Consider the following 21,278-nt stretch of genomic DNA (forward strand, 5'->3'; position numbering starts at 1 on the left):
AACGGATCCCAGTGAATCTGACATTGTTTTCTCGTGACATATTGTACTTCATGACAATGGTAAAAATTCTTTGATAGTACCTGCGTTTATTTGTGAAAAAAACGGAAATTTGGCGAAAATTATGAAAATTTCGCAATTTTCCAACTTTGAATTTTTATGCAATTAAATCACAGATATATGTCACACAAAATACTTAATAAGTAACATTTCCCACATGTCTACTTTACATCAGCACAATTTTGGAACCAAAATTTTTTTTTGTTAGGGAGTTATAAGGGTGAAAATTTGACCAGCAATTTCTCATTTCTACAACACCATTTTTTTTTAGGGACCACATCTCATTTGAAGTCATTTTGAGGGGTCTATATGATAGAAAATACCCAAGTGTGACACCATTCTAAAAACTACACCCCTCAAGGTGCTTAAAACCACATTCAAGAAGTTTATTAACCCTTCTGGTGCTTCACAGGAATTTTTTGAATGTTTAAATAAAAATGAACATTTAACTTTTTTTCACAAAAAATTTAATTCAGCTCCAATTTGTTTTATTTTACCAAGGGTAACAGGAGAAAATGGACTGCAATCATTGTTGTACAATTTGTCCTGAGTACGCCAATACCCCACATGTGGGGGTAAACCACTGTTTGGGCGCATGGCACAGCTCGGAAGCGAAGGAGCGCCATTTGACTTTTCAATGCAAAATTGACAGGAATTGAGATGGGACACCATGTTTCGTTTGGAGAGCCCCTGATGTGCCTAAACATTGAAACCCCCCACAAGTGACACCATTTTGGAAAGTAGACCCCCTAAGGAACTTATATAGAGGTGTGGTGAGCTCTTTCACCCACCAAGTGCTTCACAGAAGTTTATAATGTAGAACCGTAAAAATAAAAAATCATATTTTTTCACACAAATTATCTTTTCGCCCCCAATTTTTTATTTTTCCAAGGGTAAGAGAAGAAATTGGACCCCAATAGTTGTTGTACAATTTGTCCTGAGTAAGCTGATATCCCATATGTGGGGGTAAACCACTGTTTGGGCGGATGGGAGAGCTCGGAAGGGAAGGAGCGCCGTTTGACTTTTCAATGCAAAATTGACAGGAATTGAGATGGGATGCCATGTTGCGTTTGGAAAGCCACTGATGTGCCTAAACATTGAAACCCCCCACAAGTGACACCATTTTGGAAAGTAGACCCCCTAAGGAACTTATCTAGAGGTGTGGTGAGCACTTTGACCCACCCAGTGCTTCACAGAAGTTTATAATGCAGAACCGTAAAAATAAAAAAATCATATTTTTTCACAAAAATTATCTTTTCGCCCCCAATTTTTTATTTTTCCAAGGGTAAGAGAAGAAATTGGACCCCAATAGTTGTTGTACAATTTGTCCTGAGTGCGCTGATACCCCATATGTGGGGGTAAACCACTGTTTGGGCGGATGGGAGAGCTCGGAAAGGAAGGAGCGCCGTTTGACTTTTCAATGCAAAATTAACAGGAATTGAGATGAGACGCCATGTTGCGTTTGCAGAGCCCCTAATGTACCTAAATAGTAGAAACCACTCACAAGTGACACCATTTTGGAAAGTAGACCCCCTAAGGAACTTATCTAGATGTGTGGTGAGCGCTTTGACCCACCAAGGGCTTCACAGAGGTTTATAATGGAGAGCCGTAAAAATAAAACAAAAATTTTTTCCCACAAAAATTATTTTTTAGCCCCCAGTTTTGTATTTTCCCGAGGGTAACAGGAGAAATTGGACCCAAAAATGTGTTGTCCAATTTGTCCTGAGTGCGCTGATACCCCATATGTGGGGGGAAACCACTGTTTGGGCGCATGGGAGGGCTCGGAAGGGAAGGAGTGCCATTTGAATGCAGACTTAGATGGAATGGTCTGCAGGCGTCACATTGCGTTTGCAGAGCCCCTAATGTACCTAAACAGTAGAAACCCCCCACAAGTGACACCATTTTGGAAAGTAGACCCCCTAAGGAACTTATCTAGATGTGTGGTGAGCGCTTTGACCCACCAAGGGCTTCACAGAGGTTTATAATGGAGAGCCGTAAAAATAAAACAAAATTTTTTTCCCACAAAAATTATTTTTTAGCCCCCAGTTTTGTATTTTCCCGAGGGTAACAGGAGAAATTGGACCCAAAAATGTGTTGTCCAATTTGTCCTGAGTGCGCTGATACCCCATATGTGGGGGGAAACCACTGTTTGGGCGCATGGGAGGGCTCGGAAGGGAAGGAGTGCCATTTGAATGCAGACTTAGATGGAATGGTCTGCAGGCGTCACATTGCGTTTGCAGAGCCCCTAATGTACCTAAACAGTAGAAACCCCCCACAAGTGACCCCATATTGGAAACTAGACCCCCCCGGGAACTTATCTAGATGTGTTGTGAGAACTTTGAACCCCAAGTGTTTCACTACAGTTTATAACGCAGAGCCGTAAAAATAAAAAATCTTTTTTTTCCCACAAAAATTATTTTTTAGCCCCCAGTTTTGTATTTTCCCAAGGGTAACAGGAGAAATTGGACCCCAACAGTTGTTGTCCTATTTGTCCTGAGTACGCTGATACCCCATATGTTGGGGTAAACCCCTGTTTGGGCACACGGGTGAGCTCGGAAGGAAAGAAGCACTGTTTTACTTTTTCAACGCAGAATTGGCTGGAATTGAGATCGGACGCCATGTCGCTTTTGGAGAGCCCCTGATGTGCCTAAACAGTGGAAACCCCCCAATTATAACTGAAACCCTAATCCAAACACTCCCCTAACCCTAATTCCAACGGTAACCCTAACCACACCTCTAACCCTGACACACCCCTAACCCTAATCCCAACCCTATTCCCAACTGTAAATGTAATCTAAACCCTAACTGTAACTTTAGCCCCAACCCTAACTGTAGCCCTAACCCTAGCCCTAACCCTAGCCCTAACCCTAGCCCCAACCCTAACCCTAGCCCTAACCCTAGCCCTAACCCTAGCCCTAACCCTAGCCCTAACCCTAGCCCTAACCCTAACCCTAGCCCTAACCCTAGCCCTAACCCTAACCCTAGCCCTAACCCTAACCCTAGCCCTAACCCTAGCCCTAACCCTAGCCCTAGCCCTAACCCTAACCCTAGCCCTAACCCTAACACTAGCCCTAACCCTAGCCCTAACCCTAGCCCTAATGGGAAAATGGAAATAAATACATTTTTTTATTTTTCCCTAACTAAGGGGGTGATGAAGGGGGGTTTGATTTACTTTTATAGCGGGTTTTTTAGCGGATTTTTATGATTGGCAGCCGTCACACACTGAAAGACGCTTTTTATTGCAAAAAATATTTTTTGCGTTACCACATTTTGAGAGCTATAATTTTTCCATATTTTGGTCCACACAGTCATGTGAGGTCTTGTTTTTTACGCGACGAGTTGACGTTTTTATTGGTAACATTTTCGGGCACGTGACATTTTTTGATCGCTTTTTATTCCGATTTTTGTGAGACAGAATGACCAAAAACCAGCTATTCATGAATTTCTTTTGGGGGAGGCGTTTATACCGTTCCGCGTTTGGTAAAATTGATAAAGCAGTTTTATTCTTCGGGTCAGTACGATTACAGCGACATCTCATTTATATCATTTTTTTATGTTTTGGCGCTTTTATACGATAAAAACTATTTTATAGAAAAAATAATTATTTTGGCATCGCTTTATTCTCAGGACTATAACTTTTTCATTTTTTTGCTGATGATGCTGTATGGTGGCTCGTTTTTTGCGGGACAAGATGACGCTTTCAGCGGTACCATGGTTGTTTATATCTGTCTTTTTGATCACGTGTTATTCCACTTTTTGTTCGGCGGTATGATAATAAAGCGTCGTTTTTTGCCTCGTTTTTTTTTTTTTTTTCTTACGGTGTTTACTGAAGGGGTTAACTAGTGTGCCAGTTTTATAGGGCGAGTCGATACGGACGCGGCGATACTAAATATGTGTACTTTTATTGTTTTTTTTTTTTTTTATTTAGATGAAGAAATGTATTTATGGGAATATTTTTTTTTTTTTTTCATTATTTAGGAATATTTTTTTTTAATTTTTTTTACACATTTGGAAAATTTTTTTTTTACTTTTTTACTTTGTCCCAGGGGGGGACATCACAGATCAGTGATCTGACAGTTTGCACAGCACTCTGTCAGATCACTGATCTGACATGCAGCGCTGCAGCCTTCACAGTGCCTGCTCTGAGCAGGCTCTGTGAAGCCACCTCCCTCCCTGCAGGACCCGGATCCGCGGCCATCTTGGATCCGGGACCTGGAGCAGGGAGGGAGGGCGGCAAGACCCTCGCAGCAACGCGATTACATCGCGTTGCTGCGGGGGTCTCAGGGAAGCCCGCAGGGAGCCCCCCTCCCTGCGCGGTGCTTCCCTGCACCGCCGGCACATCGCGATCATCTTTGATCGCGGTGTGCCGGGGGTTAATGTGCCGGGGGCGGTCCGTGACCGCTCCTGGCACATAGTGCCGGATGTCAGCTGCGATAGGCAGCTGACACCCGGCCGCGATCGGCGCCGCTCCCCCCGTGAGCGCTGCCGATCGCATATGACGTACTATTGCGTCCTTGGGAAGTAGGGCCCACCCCCCATGGACGCAATAGTACGTCTGATGGCAGAAAGGGGTTAAACATCGCCCCAGGATGACATATATTATTAGCTGGATTTATATATAAAAAAAGACTTTCTGCATATATTGCAAGTACAGACCTATAGATACAAAATGTGCAAAATTGGTAGCAAATAGTAATTTATGTGCAATAAAGCAATATAAAGTGCAACAGGAGGGGGAAGGGAAAAAGGTCAATTATAACCATACAGTGTACTGAATATGTCAGTATATACACCTTATTATAACACGTGCACAACTATGTCAGAAAAAATAAAAAAACTTTTTTTGTGCAAAGAGAAAAAAAGGGGGGTTATATATACCCATAAGATATGCTGGATTATACCAGAAAGTGCTATGTGCAAAAAGAAAGTGTAAAAACTGAAAAAAAGCCACAATTGCAGGTTACACTATTCTAAGAGGAGTGTATACTAAACCATACTGCACAAAAATAGGTCTATAAGAAAGTATCAAATATATCTATATATTTCCAATAGTACTAATTATAGTGGCCAAAAAAATAAAAGAGCAGCTAAATCACCACCATAAAGTCACCACTGGCACACTCTGACCACCAGAGGGCCGGATACTAATCACTATGGTGTAATGCAGGGGGATGTACTTAAATCTTTAAATATACCTGTGAGGTCAGCTGAATCCCAAAGAAACGCACCCCGACGCGCGTTTCGGATTACTCCTTCTATCCTCTTAGAATAGTGTAACCTGCAATTGTGGCTTTTTTTCAGTTTTTACACTTTCTTTTTGCACATAGCACTTTCTGGTATAATCCAGAATATCTTATGGGTATATATAACCCCCCTTTTTTTCTCTTTGCACAAAAAAAGTTTTTTTATTTTTTCTGACATAGTTGTGCACGTGTTATAATAAGGTGTATATACTGACATATTCAGTACACTGTATGGTTATAATTGACCTTTTTCCCTTCCCCCTCCTGTTGCACTTTATATTGCTTTATTGCACATAAATTACTATTTGCTACCAATTTTGCACATTTTGTATCTATAGGTCTGTACTTGCAATATATGCAGAAAGTCTTTTTTTATATATAAATCCAGCTAATAATATATGTCATCCTGGGGCGATGTTTAAACCTGTCATGGTAGTATAATATAGGATATAATTTTCAAGGGGTCAGTCTGTACTATTATTCATATTGATTTTATTATACAAATAATCTCATTGTGCACATTTGTGTCTTTTATCATTGTTACTTATTGCCAAGTGTATATATAATAAAGGCATTTTAATCTCATTCCTGCTTGGGAGATCTTCTTTGGCTTTGCTATATTGGCTGTGGTTGCTTTCCCTTGGTACGGTGGTGGTTTCCACATTTCTCTCCACAGGACACTAGTCACTGACACTTGTAATTATAATTTTAATATTCTTTTAATATTCTTTTATTGATTTGTTATTTATCATACAGTGATTGGTGTACCTGGGGCTGTTACTTAATTGAACATACTTTGTGGTGTCCGGCTAGGACTTGGCACAACCTGCGGTTTCGGTACTGTATGACAGCATCCTGCATGGTTCTGGACCTAAAAACAAGTTTAGGTTGTAATAAATGGATTGTATATCGTTAGAAAAACATGGCTACTTTCTTTCTGTAACAGTTCCCATCTTTCCACACGTCGAGTGTGGTTTTGTAACTCAGCCCTATTCTCTCGAATGGAGCTGATCTGCAAGACCAGCCACAACCTTAGAACAAGGATGGCACTGTTTCTGTAAGAAAGCTTTCTGTAGGTTGTTTTTATCTGGAGACTTACTTGTGAAGCAGGTGGCATTATAAAGCTGGGAGGTGGTGGTGGTTGGTAGGTATTGATGACTTGGTTGGGTACAATTCGGATATGATCCATCTTCTTCTGGTTGGCTAGAGGAGCTAGCCGATCCTTCTTACACTGTGCAAAGGCGACATACAATGGCTTGGAGTCTACAATCCTTCCGTTCATCTCTGTGACCGCTTTGGTTGCTTCCTCGGGAGCGGAGAAGCAGACAAAACCAAACCCTTTGCTGCGTCTACCTTCCATCATGACCTGAAATATTACATCACCTGACATCCTTACAATGAAACATAGGAAAATAAATAGTACACCCTCACCTAAGAAGGTTCACGCTAAAGGGTCATTCCCGACATTGAAAGTTATCATCTACTCATCACTCTATTCCTAAAGGATCCATGGGGTCCCAGCAGTAAGACCACCGCAAATCCACAAGTTATCACCTCTCCTATGTATCGATGAAAACGTCTAATGTTGGCCATAAGTATAACCCTTAATGTTACGTAGATGAAAATGAATGTGAGGATAGAAAGAAGAAAGAAGCAGATACAAGCTGAGCTCACCTTAGCACTGATGATGGTGCCATAACGGGAAAACACCTGATGCAGTAGCCTGTCATCAATGCAATCTGCAAGATTGTTAATGTAGAGATTGACACCCTAAAATTAGAAGAAGAAAAAAGTTATTAAAAATGCAGAATTTTTTTCAAACACTCACACAAATTAAATACAAAGGGAGTGAAGTCACTCACCTGGGAACTGGTGATCCATTCTTGGTTTATTTGCTCGAACGTCCTCCTAACCTCTGGTTGTCTTTCCAACTTCTTCTGGGCTCTTCCAACATAAATGGCCTTACCATTCACATCTTTACCATTCATTTCATTCACGGCCTTATAGAAGTAGGAAAATAGTTACTTTACTCCCATACGTTGGTCACAAGAACAAGATCTCTCACCCTGAGGGATCAGGACACCATTTCCTACGGACTGTCATTTTTTGATCTCCTAAGGACAGGGTTTCATCCCATCCTGAGAGAGCTGATCTTCCCCTGGTTCTTTGTTCACATGGTGCACACCTGACTATTGTAGATTGCAAAATGATTGCAACCTATATTATCCTCGCCAGGAGGGGTATTCCCATCTTAGGCATTGATGGCGTAATCATCTGATGCTATCCCTGCCTGATAGATAAGGTTCCAGAGGTGGCACCCGATCTCAAGAAAAGGGGTCCCTCAACCTCCAACCTGTCTGGATGGCCAGTGGATGGCTGCTGCATCCAGGTGGAGAATGAAGAGGTGGTTGCACATGTACACATCCTTAGATAGCTGAGCACACGCACAGCCACGCCACTTCCCACAGGGACCCCTGTTTTGTGGGTATTCAGTAAATGTCTGAAAAAGTAAAACCCCCTTAGAGTATGTGCACACTGAGTCTTTTTGCTGAGTTTTTGAAGCAGGAACTACCAAGTTTGTGAGGAGTTTTGAGTCTCAGAGGAGGATTCAGAGAGTTTCCGCTCAGTGGCTGTGTGCATACATCATCTTTTTCAAGTGGATTCCGAGCGGAATCCATCTGAAAAAGTGTCTCAAAAGCTCTTAAAAAAATTAACATAATACACAGCAGTGTCAAAATCCATTACTCTGCCCATGTTCAGTATTTTGTTACTTCTTTTCACTGCTTCAGGGTTTGGAAACCTTGGAGCAATTAAAAGAGGTAACATGTTTATTCTCTCATAATGAAGATATAAGGGAGAAGATGTCAGAGCAAAAATAGGAAAAAAAAAGCCACCGACTGAAGTAGCTTCACCTGAGAAAAGTCGGCAGCTGCGCCAGAATCTAATGCACATAGGCAATTTCTGCTCTAAAATGTAAAACAATGCCGTAGGGGTATAGGCCCTGAGATCCCAACTAACAGTACAAAGGGGAATGCTGTCTCACGAGAGTGGTATACAGACTGATAAATGATTATTGCTGCTCATCTTCCACCAACTTAGACGGCCTACAATAACAGAGATACCAATCCTGACTCCAGATATTTCGTAAGTCTCCATCTCACTTTTAGGGCGTCCTCGTGTTTCTTAAAGCTCACAAAGCCGAATCCCTTGGACGTCCCATTTTGATCAGTCATGACTTTAACGCTCCGTGTAGGCCCTAAAGTGAGAGTATTGCGCAAATTTAGGTTTCGGAAGCTTTAGGACAACCCATATATAAGTCTGACTTCAGAAGACTGTATTGTGGCCATATTTTATTCTTTGTGTTATTGCTCGATGTCCCGACCCATCAGCGGGCCTCCTGGCCCAGAACGTACATCATAAATGGCTGCGATGCGGTTACCTCAGGTTATGAGACCCGCTGATGGGTCGGGACGTGGAGCAATAATACAGAGAATAAAATATGGCCACAATACGGTCTTCTGAAATAACCGTGATTCTCGTAGCTACACGATTCATATTTACCGTATTTGCTGAACAATTCCTTGAGCCGTTCATCGTCCATATTTTCTCCAAAGTTATTGATGTAAACATTAGTGTATAAAGAACTGGCAACAACTTCAGGTTCTCGTTTGTGACTGGACTTGGAATGTTCAATATACCTTTACAGAGAATGCAGACACGTTTATCCAAAATTGTTATTTACAAGCGGCAAAAAAACTCCAAACATTTAGCCCACTTTCACCCGATCAGTATTCAGTCAGTATTTGTAGCCAAAACCAGGAGAGGAACTATCAGAGGAAAAGTGTGATAGAAACACCTGCACCACTTCTGGATTTATCACCTGCTCCTGGTTTTGGCTACAAATACTGAGCGTGTGAACGTGGCCTTAGAGGGGTATTCCTATGTAGATATTTGTATATACAGTGGGGCAAAAAAGTATTTAGTCAGTCAGCAATAGTGCAAGTTCCACCACTTAAAAAGATGAGAGGCGTCTGTAATTTACATCATAGGTAGACCTCAACTATGGGAGACAAACTGAGAAAAAAAAATCCAGAAAATCACATTGTCTGTTTTTTTAACATTTTATTTGCATATTATGGTGGAAAATAAGTATTTGGTCAGAAACAAACAATCAAGATTTCTGGCTCTCACAGACCTGTAACTTCTTCTTTAAGAGTCTCCTCTTTCCTCCACTCATTACCTGTAGTAATGGCACCAGTTTAAACTTGTTATCAGTATAAAAAGACACCTGTGCACACCCTCAAACAGTCTGACTCCAAACTCCACTATGGTGAAGACCAAAGAGCTGTCAAAGGACACCAGAAACAAAATTGTAGCCCTGCACCAGGCTGGGAAGACTGAATCTGCAATAGCCAACCAGCTTGGAGTGAAGAAATCAACAGTGGGAGCAATAATTAGAAAATGGAAGACATACAAGACCACTGATAATCTCCCTCGATCTGGGGCTCCACGCAAAATCCCACCCCGTGGGGTCAGAATGATCACAAGAACGGTGAGCAAAAATCCCAGAACCACGCGGGGGGACCTAGTGAATGAACTGCAGAGAGCTGGGACCAATGTAACAAGGCCTACCATAAGTAACACACTACGCCACCATGGACTCAGATCCTGCAGTGCCAGACGTGTCCCACTGCTTAAGCCAGTACATGTCCGGGCCCGTCTGAAGTTTGCTAGAGAGCATTTGGATGATCCAGAGGAGTTTTGGGAGAATGTCCTATGGTCTGATGAAACCAAACTGGAACTGTTTGGTAGAAACACAACTTGTCGTGTTTGGAGGAAAAAGAATACTGAGTTGCATCCATCAAACACCATACCTACTGTAAAGCATGGTGGTGGAAACATCATGCTTTGGGGCTGTTTCTCTGCAAAGGGGCCAGGACGACTGATCCGGGTACATGAAAGAATGAATGGGGCCATGTATCGTGAGATTTTGAGTGCAAACCTCCTTCCATCAGCAAGGGCATTGAACATGAAACGTGGCTGGGTCTTTCAACATGACAATGATCCAAAGCACACCGCCAGGGCAATGAAGGAGTGGCTTCGTAAGAAGCATTTCAAGGTCCTGGAGTGGCCTAGCCAGTCTCCAGATCTCAACCCTATAGAAAACCTTTGGAGGGAGTTGAAAGTCCGTGTTGCCAAGCGAAAAGCCAAAAACATCACTGTTCTAGAGGAGATCTGCATGGAGGAATGGGCCAACATACCAACAACAGTGTGTGGCAACCTTGTGAAGACTTACAGAAAACGTTTGACCTCTGTCATGGCCAACAAAGGATACAGTGGGGCAAAAAAGTATTTAGTCAGTCAGCAATAGTGCAAGTTCCACCACTTAAAAAGATGAGAGGCGTCTGTAATTTACATCATAGGTAGACCTCAACTATGGGAGACAAACTGAGAAAAAAAAATCCAGAAAATCACATTGTCTGTTTTTTTAACATTTTATTTGCATATTATGAGGGAAAATAAGTATTTGGTCAGAAACAAAATTTCATCTCAATACTTTGTAATATATCCTTTGTTGCCAATGACAGAGGTCAAACGTTTTCTGTAAGTCTTCACAAGGTTGCCACACACTGTTGTTGGCCCATTCCTCCATGCAGATCTCCTCTAGAGCAGTGATGTTTTTGGCTTTTCGCTTGGCAACACGGACTTTCAACTCCCTCCAAAGGTTTTTTTATAGGGTTGAGATCTGGAGACTGGCTAGGCCACTCCAGGACCTTGAAATGCTTCTTACGAAGCCACTCCTTCGTTGCCCTGGCGATGTGCTTTGGATCATTGTCATGTTGAAAGACCCAGCCACGTTTCATCTTCAATGCCCTTGCTGATGGAAGGAGGTTTGCACTCAAAATCTCACGATACATGGCCCCATTCATTCTTTCATGTACCCGGATCAGTCGTCCTGGCCCCTTTGCAGAGAAACAGCCCCAAAGCATGATGTTTCCACCACCATGCTTTACAGTAGGTATGGTGTTTGATGGATGCAACTCAGTATTCTTTTTCCTCCAAACACGACAAGTTGTGTTTCTACCAAACAGTTCCAGTTTGGTTTCATCAGACCATAGGACATTCTCCCAAAACTCCTCTGGATCATCCAAATACTCTCTAGCAAACTTCAGACGGGCCCGGACATGTACTGGCTTAAGCAGTGGGACACGTCTGGCACTGCAGGATCTGAGTCCATGGTGGCGTAGTGTGTTACTTATGGTAGGCCTTGTTACATTGGTCCCAGCTCTCTGCAGTTCATTCACTAGGTCCCCCCGCATGGTTCTGGGATTTTTGCTCACCGTTCTTGTGATCATTCTGACCCCACGGGGTGGGATTTTGCGTGGAGCCCCAGATCGAGGGAGATTATCAGTGGTCTTGTATGTCTTCCATTTTCTAATTATTGCTCCCACTGTTGATTTCTTCACTCCAAGCTGGTTGGCTATTACAGATTTAGTCTTCCCAGCCTGGTGCAGGGCTACAATTTTGTTTCTGGTGTCCTTTGACAGCTCTTTGGTCTTCACCATAGTGGAGTTTGGAGTCAGACTGTTTGGGGGTGTGCACAGGTGTCTTTTTATACTGATAACAAGTTTAAACAGGTGCCATTACTACAGGTAATGAGTGGAGGAAAGAGGAGACTCTTAAAGAAGAAGTTACAGGTCTGTGAGAGCCAGAAATCTTGATTGTTTGTTTCTGACCAAATACTTATTTTCCACCATAATATGCAAATAAAATGTTAAAAAAAACAGACAATGTGATTTTCTGGATTTTTTTTTCTCAGTTTGTCTCCCATAGTTGAGGTCTACCTATGATGTAAATTACAGACGCCTCTCATCTTTTTAAGTGGTGGAACTTGCACTATTGCTGACTGACTAAATACTTTTTTGCCCCACTGTATATTACAAAGTATTGAGATGAAATTTTGTTTCTGACCAAATACTTATTTTCCACCATAATATGCAAATAAATTGTTAAAAAAACAGACAATGTGATTTTCTGGATTTTTTTTTCTCAGTTTGTCTCCCATAGTTGAGGTCTACCTATGATGTAAATTACAGACGCCTCTCATCTTTTTAAGTGGTGGAACTTGCACTATTGCTGACTGACTAAATACTTTTTTGCCCCACTGTATGTGTGTAGTATATTTATATTTATTTCTGTATATACATTGTGAAATCTCTGCCACTGTACCATTAATTGCAGAAAACATTTATTCGGATATATAGAACTGATTTTTAGTTGCAGACATTTTGGCAATGTTTGGATGTACCCATAAAAATTTGTGGCACACACACTGTCCTAGATACGTGGAGCCTGGTAGAACAGGGTCTGGGAACCCCAATTTTCCCTATAGCTGGCAGCGCGGTTATCCACCTTTGGGGACACTTTGTTTCTTACTTAAATGCATATATTCTTGGCTAAAATTTAGTTTTGCAATTGGGTTTCATTAAGAATGTTGCACCATTTGCCTTGTATAGCCTCAGTGTTGCTCTGTCTAGTGCTGGCTGCAGAATGGGTTAACTGAAAATCCAAGAGTGAGCTCATTCTAAGGCCGGCGTCACACTACCGTGTTTTACGGACGTAAGAGAGGTGCAGAAAATACGGATTGCATACGGTACAATGCTTCTCTATGCCCCTGCTCCTATCAGCCGTATTTTACTGATCCGTATTATACGGTCTTCTACAGCCGTAGAAAATCGCAGCATGCTGCGTTTGTCACCGTATTGCGCAAAAAATACGCCAATGAAAGTCTATGGGGGCCAGAAAAATACGGATTACACACGGACCAGCAGTGTGACTTGCGAGAAATACGCTGCGGTGTTAGAGAGAAAAGCCGGCAATTCAGCGCGGTGTACAGTAAAATCACACTGACAGGTTACAATAGAATAGGTAGAATAAATGTGTACACATAGAATAGGTATATATATATATATATATATTTATATATATGTCATTGAGACACATATATGTATATATTAATATTTCATACAGCGCTAGATAGCTTTAAAGCCGGTAATTCAATTGCCGGCTTTTGCTATCTCCTTCCTAAACCCGACATGATATGAGACCTGGTTTACATACAGTAAACCATCTCATATCACCATTTTTTTTGCATATTCCACACTACTAATGTTAGTAGTGTGTATGTGCAAAATTTGGGCGGAAACAATTGGCGTGGGCTCCCGCACAATTTTCTCCGCCAGAGTGGTAAAGCCAGTGAGTGTGGGCAGATATTAATAGCCTGGAGGGTCCATGGTTATTGCCCCCCCCCCCCCCCGGCTAAAAACACCTGCCCCCCGCCACCCCAGAAAAGGCACATCTGGAAGATGCGCCTATTCTGGCACTTGGCCACTCTCTTCCCATTCCCGTGTAGCGGTGGGATATGGGGTAATGAAGGGTTAATGTCACCTTGCTATTGTAAGGTGACATTAAGCCAGATTAATAATGGAGAGGCGTCAATTATGACACCTATCCATTATTAATCCAATAGTATGAAATGGTTAAAAAACAATATCCCATACCTTCCGATGATCTGTCACGTCCCACGATGTAAATCCATCTGAAGGGGTTAAATTATTTTACAGGCAGGAGTTCTGCTATAATGCAGCTGTGCTCCTGCCTGTAAAACCCCAGCGAATGAATGGAAAGTAGGACAATGACCTGTAGTTACCTTCATTCGCGGTGATGCACCATCTGCTGGTTGTCCTCATATGACCTCGAGCGTGGGAACTTTTCAGAATATTTTCCCAGCCTCTTCCAGATGTGCCTTTTCTGGGGTGGCTGGGGGCAGATGTTTTTAGCCGGGGGGGTGGGAGGGGGGGGGGGGGGCGAAAACCATAGACCCTCTCCAGGCTATTAATATCTGCCCTCAGTCACTGGCTTTACTACTCTGGCGGAGAAAATTGCGCGGGAGCCCACGCCAATTTTTTTCACCATTTAACCCTTTAATTTAATATCTAGAGCGCCCAAATTTTGCACATACACACTACTGACATTAGTAGTGTGTAATATGTAACAAAAATGGGGATATGAGATGGTTTACTGTATGTAAACCATGTCTCATATCATGTCGGGTTTGGGAAGGAGATAGCAAAAGCCGGCAATTGAATTACTGGCTTTAAAGCTATCTCTCGCTGGATAAAATATTAACCCCTTCATGACCTTGGGATTTTTAGTTTTTCCGTGTTCGTTTTTCACTCCCCTCCTTCCCAGAGCCATAACTTTTTTATTTTTCCGTCAATTTGGCCATGTGAGGGCTTATTTTTTGCGGGACGAGTTGTACTTTTGAACGCCATCATTGGTTTTAGCATGTCGTGTACTAGAAAACGGGAAAAAAATTCCAAGTGCAGTGAAATTGCAAAAAAAGTGCAATCCCACACTTGTTTTTTGTTTGGCTTTTTTGCTAGGTTCACTAAATGCTAAAACTGACCTGACATTATGATTCTCCAGGTCACTACGAGTTCATAGACACCTAACATGTGTAGGTTATTTTTTACCTAAGTGTGGTGAAAAAAAATTCCAAGGTTTGCAGAAAAAAAAAATTGCGCCATTTTTCCATACTCGTGGCGTCTCCATTTTTCATGATCTGGGGTCGGTTGAGGGCTTATTTTTTGCTTGCCGAGATTGCGTTTTTAATGATAGCATTTTGGTGCAGATACGTTCTTTTGATCGCCCGTTATTGCATTTTAATGCAATGTTGCGGCGACCAAAAAAACATAATTCTGGCGTTTCAAATTTCTTTCTCACTACGCTGTTTAGCGATCAGGTTAATGCTTTTTTTTAATTGATAGATCGGGCGATTCTGAGCGCGGCGATACCAAATATGTGTAGATTTGATATTTTTATTGATTTATTTTGATTGGGGCGAAAGGGGGGTGATTTAAACTTATATTTTTTTTATTTTTTTCACATTTTTTTAAACTTTTTTTTAATTTTTGCCATGCTTCAATAGCCTCCATGGGAGGCTAGAAGCAGGCACAGCACGATCGGCTCTGCTACATAGCAGCGATCTGCTGATCGCTACTATGTAGCAGAACTGCAGGTGTGCTGTGAGCGCTGACCACAGGGTGGCGCTCACAGCTACCGGCGATCAGTAACCATAGAGGTCTCAAGGAGCTCTATGGTTACTATGGAGAAGCATCGCCTACCTCCGATCATGTGACGGGGTCGGCGATGACGTCATTTCCGGACGCCCGGACGGATGCGGTAGTTAAATGCCTCTGTCTGCGTTTGACAGCAGCATTTAACTAGTTAATAGGCGCGGGCAGATCGCGATTCTGCTCGCGCCTATTACGGGCACATGTCAGCTGTTCAAAACAGCTGACATGTCCCGGCTTTGATGCGGGCTCACCGCGGAGCCCTGCATCAAAGCAGGGGATCTGACCTTGGACGTACTATCCCGTCCGAGGTCAGAAAGGGGTTAATATATATATATATATATATATATAGACAGCATATATGTTGTTACGATTTTTTGAGCACATGGATCCATTGTATGTCCATATGTCGGTTTTGCAAGCCTGCGAGAAAATCTCGCAGTACGGATGCCATACGGATTACATATGGAGGATGCCATGCGCAAAATACGCTGACACACCCTGCCTACGGAGGAGATACGGACCACTATTTTGGGGACTTTTCTACGTAATTTACGGACCATATTTTTATACGCTGAGTGTGAGGCCGGCCTAAGGGTATGTGCACACGTAGAATGGTCCACTGCGGATTTACTGCGTTTTTACACCTGCGGTTTTCTGTTATGGAGCAGGTGTAAAACCGCTGCGGATCCCGCACAAAGAATTGACATGCTGCCGAATGTAAACCGCTGCGTTTCCGCGCGTTTTTTTCCACAGCATGTGCACTGCGGATTGAGTTTCCCATAGGTTTACTTTGTACTGTACAACGCATGGGAAACTGCTGCGGAAACGCTGCAGATTTTGCTGCTGTGTGTAAACATAGCCTAAGGATCCAGAAAGAGAGCTTCTAACACTTATCTGTCTATTTCTGAGCTCTTCTCAGCTGATTTATGACCACTGACCACAGAAAAGTTGAATGTGCAGGGAGGAGGAGACAAACAGCCTGTAAAAGCCAAAAGGTGCAAATTTTGTAAGGAAACTGAATTGCAAAAATGACTTTTAGCCCCAAATAAATGCAATTAAGTAAAAAAAAAAGTCCCCAGAGGTGGATAACCCCTGCCACTGGCGACATGTAAGTCAATAATCGATTGTGGATTCTTTGTGTTAGGCCGTCTTGGCACGTCTCAGTCTGTATACAGGTCGCGGTTTGCAGACCAGCCGAAGGTCTCCTGACCCGAACCCTAAAGCTTGAAATATGCCTATGAGAATGTTGATTTGGGGTCCAGGAGTCCAGAAATCCCAGACACGTGAAGCCGGCCTTACATGAGGGCATACTTACACTTTCTGGTCATTTAGGATCTTGCCATTCAACGAGTCAATGGCCTTCTGGGCTGATTCGCGGGTCTCGAAATGTACAAACCCATAACCTTTAGATCCATTTTCGTCACACACGACCTGCAACACCTCATATTAATAAGGGACCTTACTACTGCACAGACCTCACACATCCGTATGTGGTGGATGACTGACTTACCTTACACGACATGATGCTGCCAAAAGCAGAAAATGTGTCGTACAGTAATTTACTATCGATGGTCTTATCCAGGTTCTTGATAAAAATGTTGCCGATCCTGCTCTTTATTACGGACGGGTTGCGCTGACACCACATAATGCGCATCGCTTTGCCATTCATGTCTTCAAAGTTCATGGTATCCAGAGCTCGCTCCGCTGGCGGGAAAGGATGGGGGACATTTTCAAAGAAAGAGACTATCAATGACTTTATCCACCTCGGTGACCTCTGCGCCCTGATAGGATGCCATGCCATGATAGGAATTGTTGATCAGCTCCAGCATTCCATGCTACAACATTTTTTACTATATTTTGTTTTGCATTAATTTTATTTAAAAAAAAATAATTTGCAAATTTTTCTTGTTCTAAAATTTTTTTAGAAATCTTGAACTGTTCATACTTTCTGCCCTTTCAGGAAGAGTTTTCAGCAGGCTCCTTATCAGCAGAGGAAGGATGACGGTAACGCTTCTACATACAGCTGATAATACAAGATCCACTAATTACAATAGGAGATGTCACAGCTGACCCTGCTCACCCTCCCTTCACAATGACACTTGTACACGCTCATTAGATGCTTTAATAAAATTATTGGACTCAGGTCTGATGACTGTAGCTATGTACACCTGTTGTTTCCTGAAACAACAGGAAGTTATAATCTATAAAAGCACCCATGTCCAGTTTGAAAGTTGCAAGATTTTTTTTATTTTTAATACATTATATGTTAAGCTAAAAAATTGCCAGAAATTAAAAAAAATATACAGTATTTCAAGCAATAAAATGTAAATTGTGTAAAAATCATTCAATGTGATTGTTTGGTTTTTATTTTTAGGTTGTCTCTCACAGGTGACGTGTACCTACGATAAAAATTTCAGACCTCTGCATTCTTTGTAGGTGGGAAAACATGTAAAATCGGCAGCGTATCAAATACTTATTTTCCCCACTGTATCTACAATCTTGTATGTCCATGATATTTGTGGAACAGTTGCAATATTTCACCCCAGCCTTGTTGCTGGCAGGGCTGCAATGTATAGCTATAGTTGTGTATTGCTTCTCACCGTCCTCCGGCTGCTGGAAATTGATGTAAGCGTAGCCAAGAGACTGACCGGTGATCTTGTCTCTGCATATGATGACTGACAAAATGTTGCCGGCAGGAGTGAACTTTTCATGCAGCATCTCCTCTGTGACCTCCGGAAGGAGATCCCCAACATACAGGGTTGCTGTACTGTGGCTGAGTGCGCTAGTGGCCATTATTAGCAGGGTCACTAAAATAAAGGAGATTGTAAGAAAAACACCTTGATAATAACATGTCAGCATTACATGGCAAGTTAAGTAAATAAGGCAGCACACTGCAGCGCTGAAAGATGCACCTGTTCACACTTAGTCTATGTTTGGATGTGCTGGTCAGGTTTTTGAAAAGCATTACATGGCAGTCACACGCCAAAGCTGGCCATGCACATTAGCCGCAGCCTGACCATAGCTTATCTACACCCCGAACAAAAGGACATTCAACAGGGCGGATCATTCTCTGCCCCCGTCCTCTGTTCAGGGTGAAGCTGGGGACCCCGATACACAGTATAAGGCCTGCCGATCCCGCCAAAGTCAGACAACATTTATCTAATGTGTATGAGCAGCTTTAAAGGGGCTATCTGGCGCTGTAACATTGATGGCTTATTCTTCGGAGAGGTCATCAATGTCTGATTACTGGGGGTGCGACACCCGGTACCCAACCGATCCTGGCGGTGGCGGTGGCGGCTGGAAGTGCTGAGTTGTGGCTCTGTCCAGAACAGCTCCATCGACAGTATAGTGGCCACGGCCAGGTACTGCACATGCCTTCTCTATTGAATAGTATGTGCATGTGTCACTATTCTGTAGACAAAGCTGTGCTGTGCAGCTCCATAACTGAGCAGTTCCGGCTGCCGACGACACCAGGAAGGGCTGATCTCCGGGGGTACTTACCAATCAGACATTCATCACCTACCCTAAGGATAGTCCATCAATGTTAAAGTCCCAGACACATGCTTTAAAGAACTGGTAGATTTCACCGCTTCACTAAAACAAAGTCAAATTGACATCTTGGTTTTTTTTATTCTTGTATTTATGGGTAAATATAATTTTTACAGTAAAATGTAATTTAGTATGTTGAGCCGTTTGGTTTCTACAGCCTCTATGTATCACAGTACATGTAATACTGCAAAACGAGGTAACTGTGAATCCACCAGTGAGCTCATCTGAAGGCCGAATAATTAATTGTCCAAGTTAATTTACACATCAATAATAAAACATACTGATCAGCTAGGCAATTATTAAACTGCGTGCTAAATCAAAGAGTGTTTTGATTCTTTTCAATAAAAAGTTATAACTTTATTAATACAGACAAATACAAAAAATAAAACAATGCCTTAAAACCGTACAGATAAATGTAATGGCAGGTAGGTGTAGAGCAAAATATAATACTAGTGAGGGAGCAAGAGATAAAATAAACATTCCTGGATACAACAAATTTTTCAACAATAGAGCATGCTGAGAAAATACCTCCACTAACTTCAAATCACCAATTGATGAGGAATTTCAATATTAAAGTCATCTATTTACTTATAATTATACTGACTAAAGCGAGATGAAGAAATAGAGGCTCAAACCGCATGCTCTATTGAAATGTTGCTAAATAAATCCTGAACCAAAGTGCTATCAAATGTATGCACTTAGTAATGATAGTGCTTAAAATATGGATTAAACACCCGTACATATGCTGATAGATATTTTCCTTTGTTACAGAGCGAGGGTCTTCAGGTGGGTTACCAGAATAATAAATTATTCCAACAACCTGTGTGTTTATTTCATTAAAAGACTTTGTAATAATGTGTGTGTTTTTTTAACCCTTTACTACTATTGGATTAATAATGGATAGCTGTCATAATTGACGTCTCTCCATTATTAATTAGGCTTAATGTCCCCTTACAATAGCAAGATGACATTAACCCTTCATTACCCCATATCCCACCGCTACACGGGAATGGGAAGAGAGTGGCCAAGTGCCAGAATAGGCGCATCTTCCAGATGTGCCTTTTCTGGGGCGGCTGGGGGCAGGTGTTTTTAGCCGGGGGGGGGGGGGGGCAATAACCGTGGACCCTCTCCAGGCTATTAATATCTGCCCTCAGTCACTGGCTTTACTACTCTGGCGGAGAAAATTGCGTGGGAGCCCACGCCAATTGTTTCCGCCATTTAACCCTTTAATTTAATAGCTAGAGCGCCCAAATTTTGCACATACTAACATTAGTAGTGTGGAATATGCAAGAAAAAATGGTGATATGAGATGGTTTACTGTATGTAGACATGTCTCATATCATGTCGGGTTTAGGAAGGAGATAGCAAAAGACGGCAATTGAATTACCGGCTTTCTGCTATATCGCGCTGGATGAAATATTAATATATATACATACATGTGTCTCACTGACATACATATATATATATATATATAGACAGTATATATGTTTTTATTATTTTTTGAGCACATGGATCCATTGTACGGCTGCCATACGGATTACATACGGAGGATGCCATGCACAGAATACGCTGACACACCCTGCCTACGGAGGAGCTACGGACCACGATTTTGGGGACTTTTCTGCGTATTACAGCCGTAAATTACGGAGCGTATTGTCTTACGCCGAGTGTGACGCCGGCCTGACATGTGGCGCTGATTAGAGAACTTACGATTCTAGAATTCTTCACTTTCCTCCGCAAAGATTTCAGGTTGTGCCGACTTTGGACTCACAGACTCTGCACAATATGTCGGTAATCACCTTGTTCCTATCTTGTCTCCAGTCAGATCCTGATGGCGGCTCCTGGTAAACTGTCACTGTCAGGGCACAGCATGGCCGCCTCATGGTGCCAACTGATGCCCACGCGAGGAGCGGGCAGTTACTACGGGGCCGACACGTGTCTGGATCCCCCTTATAATAAAGCATTTTATGCCATAAATGTGCACCAATCAAATAAGACTTCTCCTTTCTGGATCATCACTTATTATATGTTTACGCACTTGTGTGCTCGTGCCTACGGCAGGACGATGGGGGGAGGGGGGGCGGCACGGGAGCAAGTTTTCTTTCTGGTCTTTTTTTTTTTTAAATTAGAGTCCGGAGCCGCCTCCCCCCGCCCCGGGCTCCTCCCCCCGCCCCGGGCCCCTCCCACTTCCCGCCTCCTTGAAGACGTCATACTCACCTACTCCAGCGAAGCCTGGTCTCAGGCTAGAGGCTAAATCCAAGGCGGCTAAAGGACCTCTGGTGACGTCACG

At 42.5% G+C, this 21,278-nt stretch overlaps 1 protein-coding gene across 3 annotated transcripts; it reads right to left on the minus strand.

Annotated features, from left to right (window-relative positions):
* Positions 1-6,003: 6,003 nt before the first annotated feature.
* LOC138656653 (polyadenylate-binding protein 1-like) lies at positions 6,004-21,262 on the minus strand. 3 transcript variants are annotated; one of them, XM_069743741.1, is made up of 10 exons: positions 20,699-21,094; positions 18,040-18,246; positions 16,950-17,143; positions 16,755-16,870; positions 8,862-8,998; positions 8,462-8,556; positions 7,163-7,300; positions 6,975-7,070; positions 6,400-6,666; positions 6,004-6,171 (listed from the first exon to the last, which is right to left on the minus strand). In XM_069743741.1, the coding sequence occupies exons 2-10, from the start codon at positions 18,230-18,232 to the stop codon at positions 6,082-6,084; spliced, it is 1,326 nt and encodes a 441-aa protein (XP_069599842.1). In that variant the 5' UTR covers positions 18,233-18,246; positions 20,699-21,094; the 3' UTR covers positions 6,004-6,081. The 3 variants fall into 3 exon arrangements, with proteins under 3 accessions (XP_069599842.1, XP_069599844.1, XP_069599843.1); XM_069743743.1 differs by lacking the exon at positions 20,699-21,094 and adding an exon at positions 21,206-21,262 and having other exon boundaries at positions 6,023-6,171; XM_069743742.1 differs by having other exon boundaries at positions 6,023-6,171; positions 20,788-21,128.
* Between the last annotated feature and the right edge of the window lie 16 nt (positions 21,263-21,278).

Source organism: Ranitomeya imitator, unplaced genomic scaffold, assembly GCF_032444005.1.
Source record: "Ranitomeya imitator isolate aRanImi1 unplaced genomic scaffold, aRanImi1.pri SCAFFOLD_938, whole genome shotgun sequence".
NCBI classification, from domain to species: Eukaryota; Metazoa; Chordata; class Amphibia; order Anura; family Dendrobatidae; genus Ranitomeya; species Ranitomeya imitator.

Coding starts and splice junctions, on each gene's coding strand:
- LOC138656653 (XM_069743741.1), bottom strand. CDS start 18,232: ATGGCCACTAGCGCACTCAGCCACAGTACAGCAACCCTGTATGTTGGG. Junction 17,144..18,039: donor TTTCCAGCAGCCGGAGGACG/GTGAGAAGCAAT, acceptor CTTTCCCGCCAG/CGGAGCGAGCTCTGGATACC. Junction 6,667..6,974: donor GCACCATCATCAGTGCTAAG/GTGAGCTCAGCT, acceptor GTAATATTTCAG/GTCATGATGGAAGGTAGACG.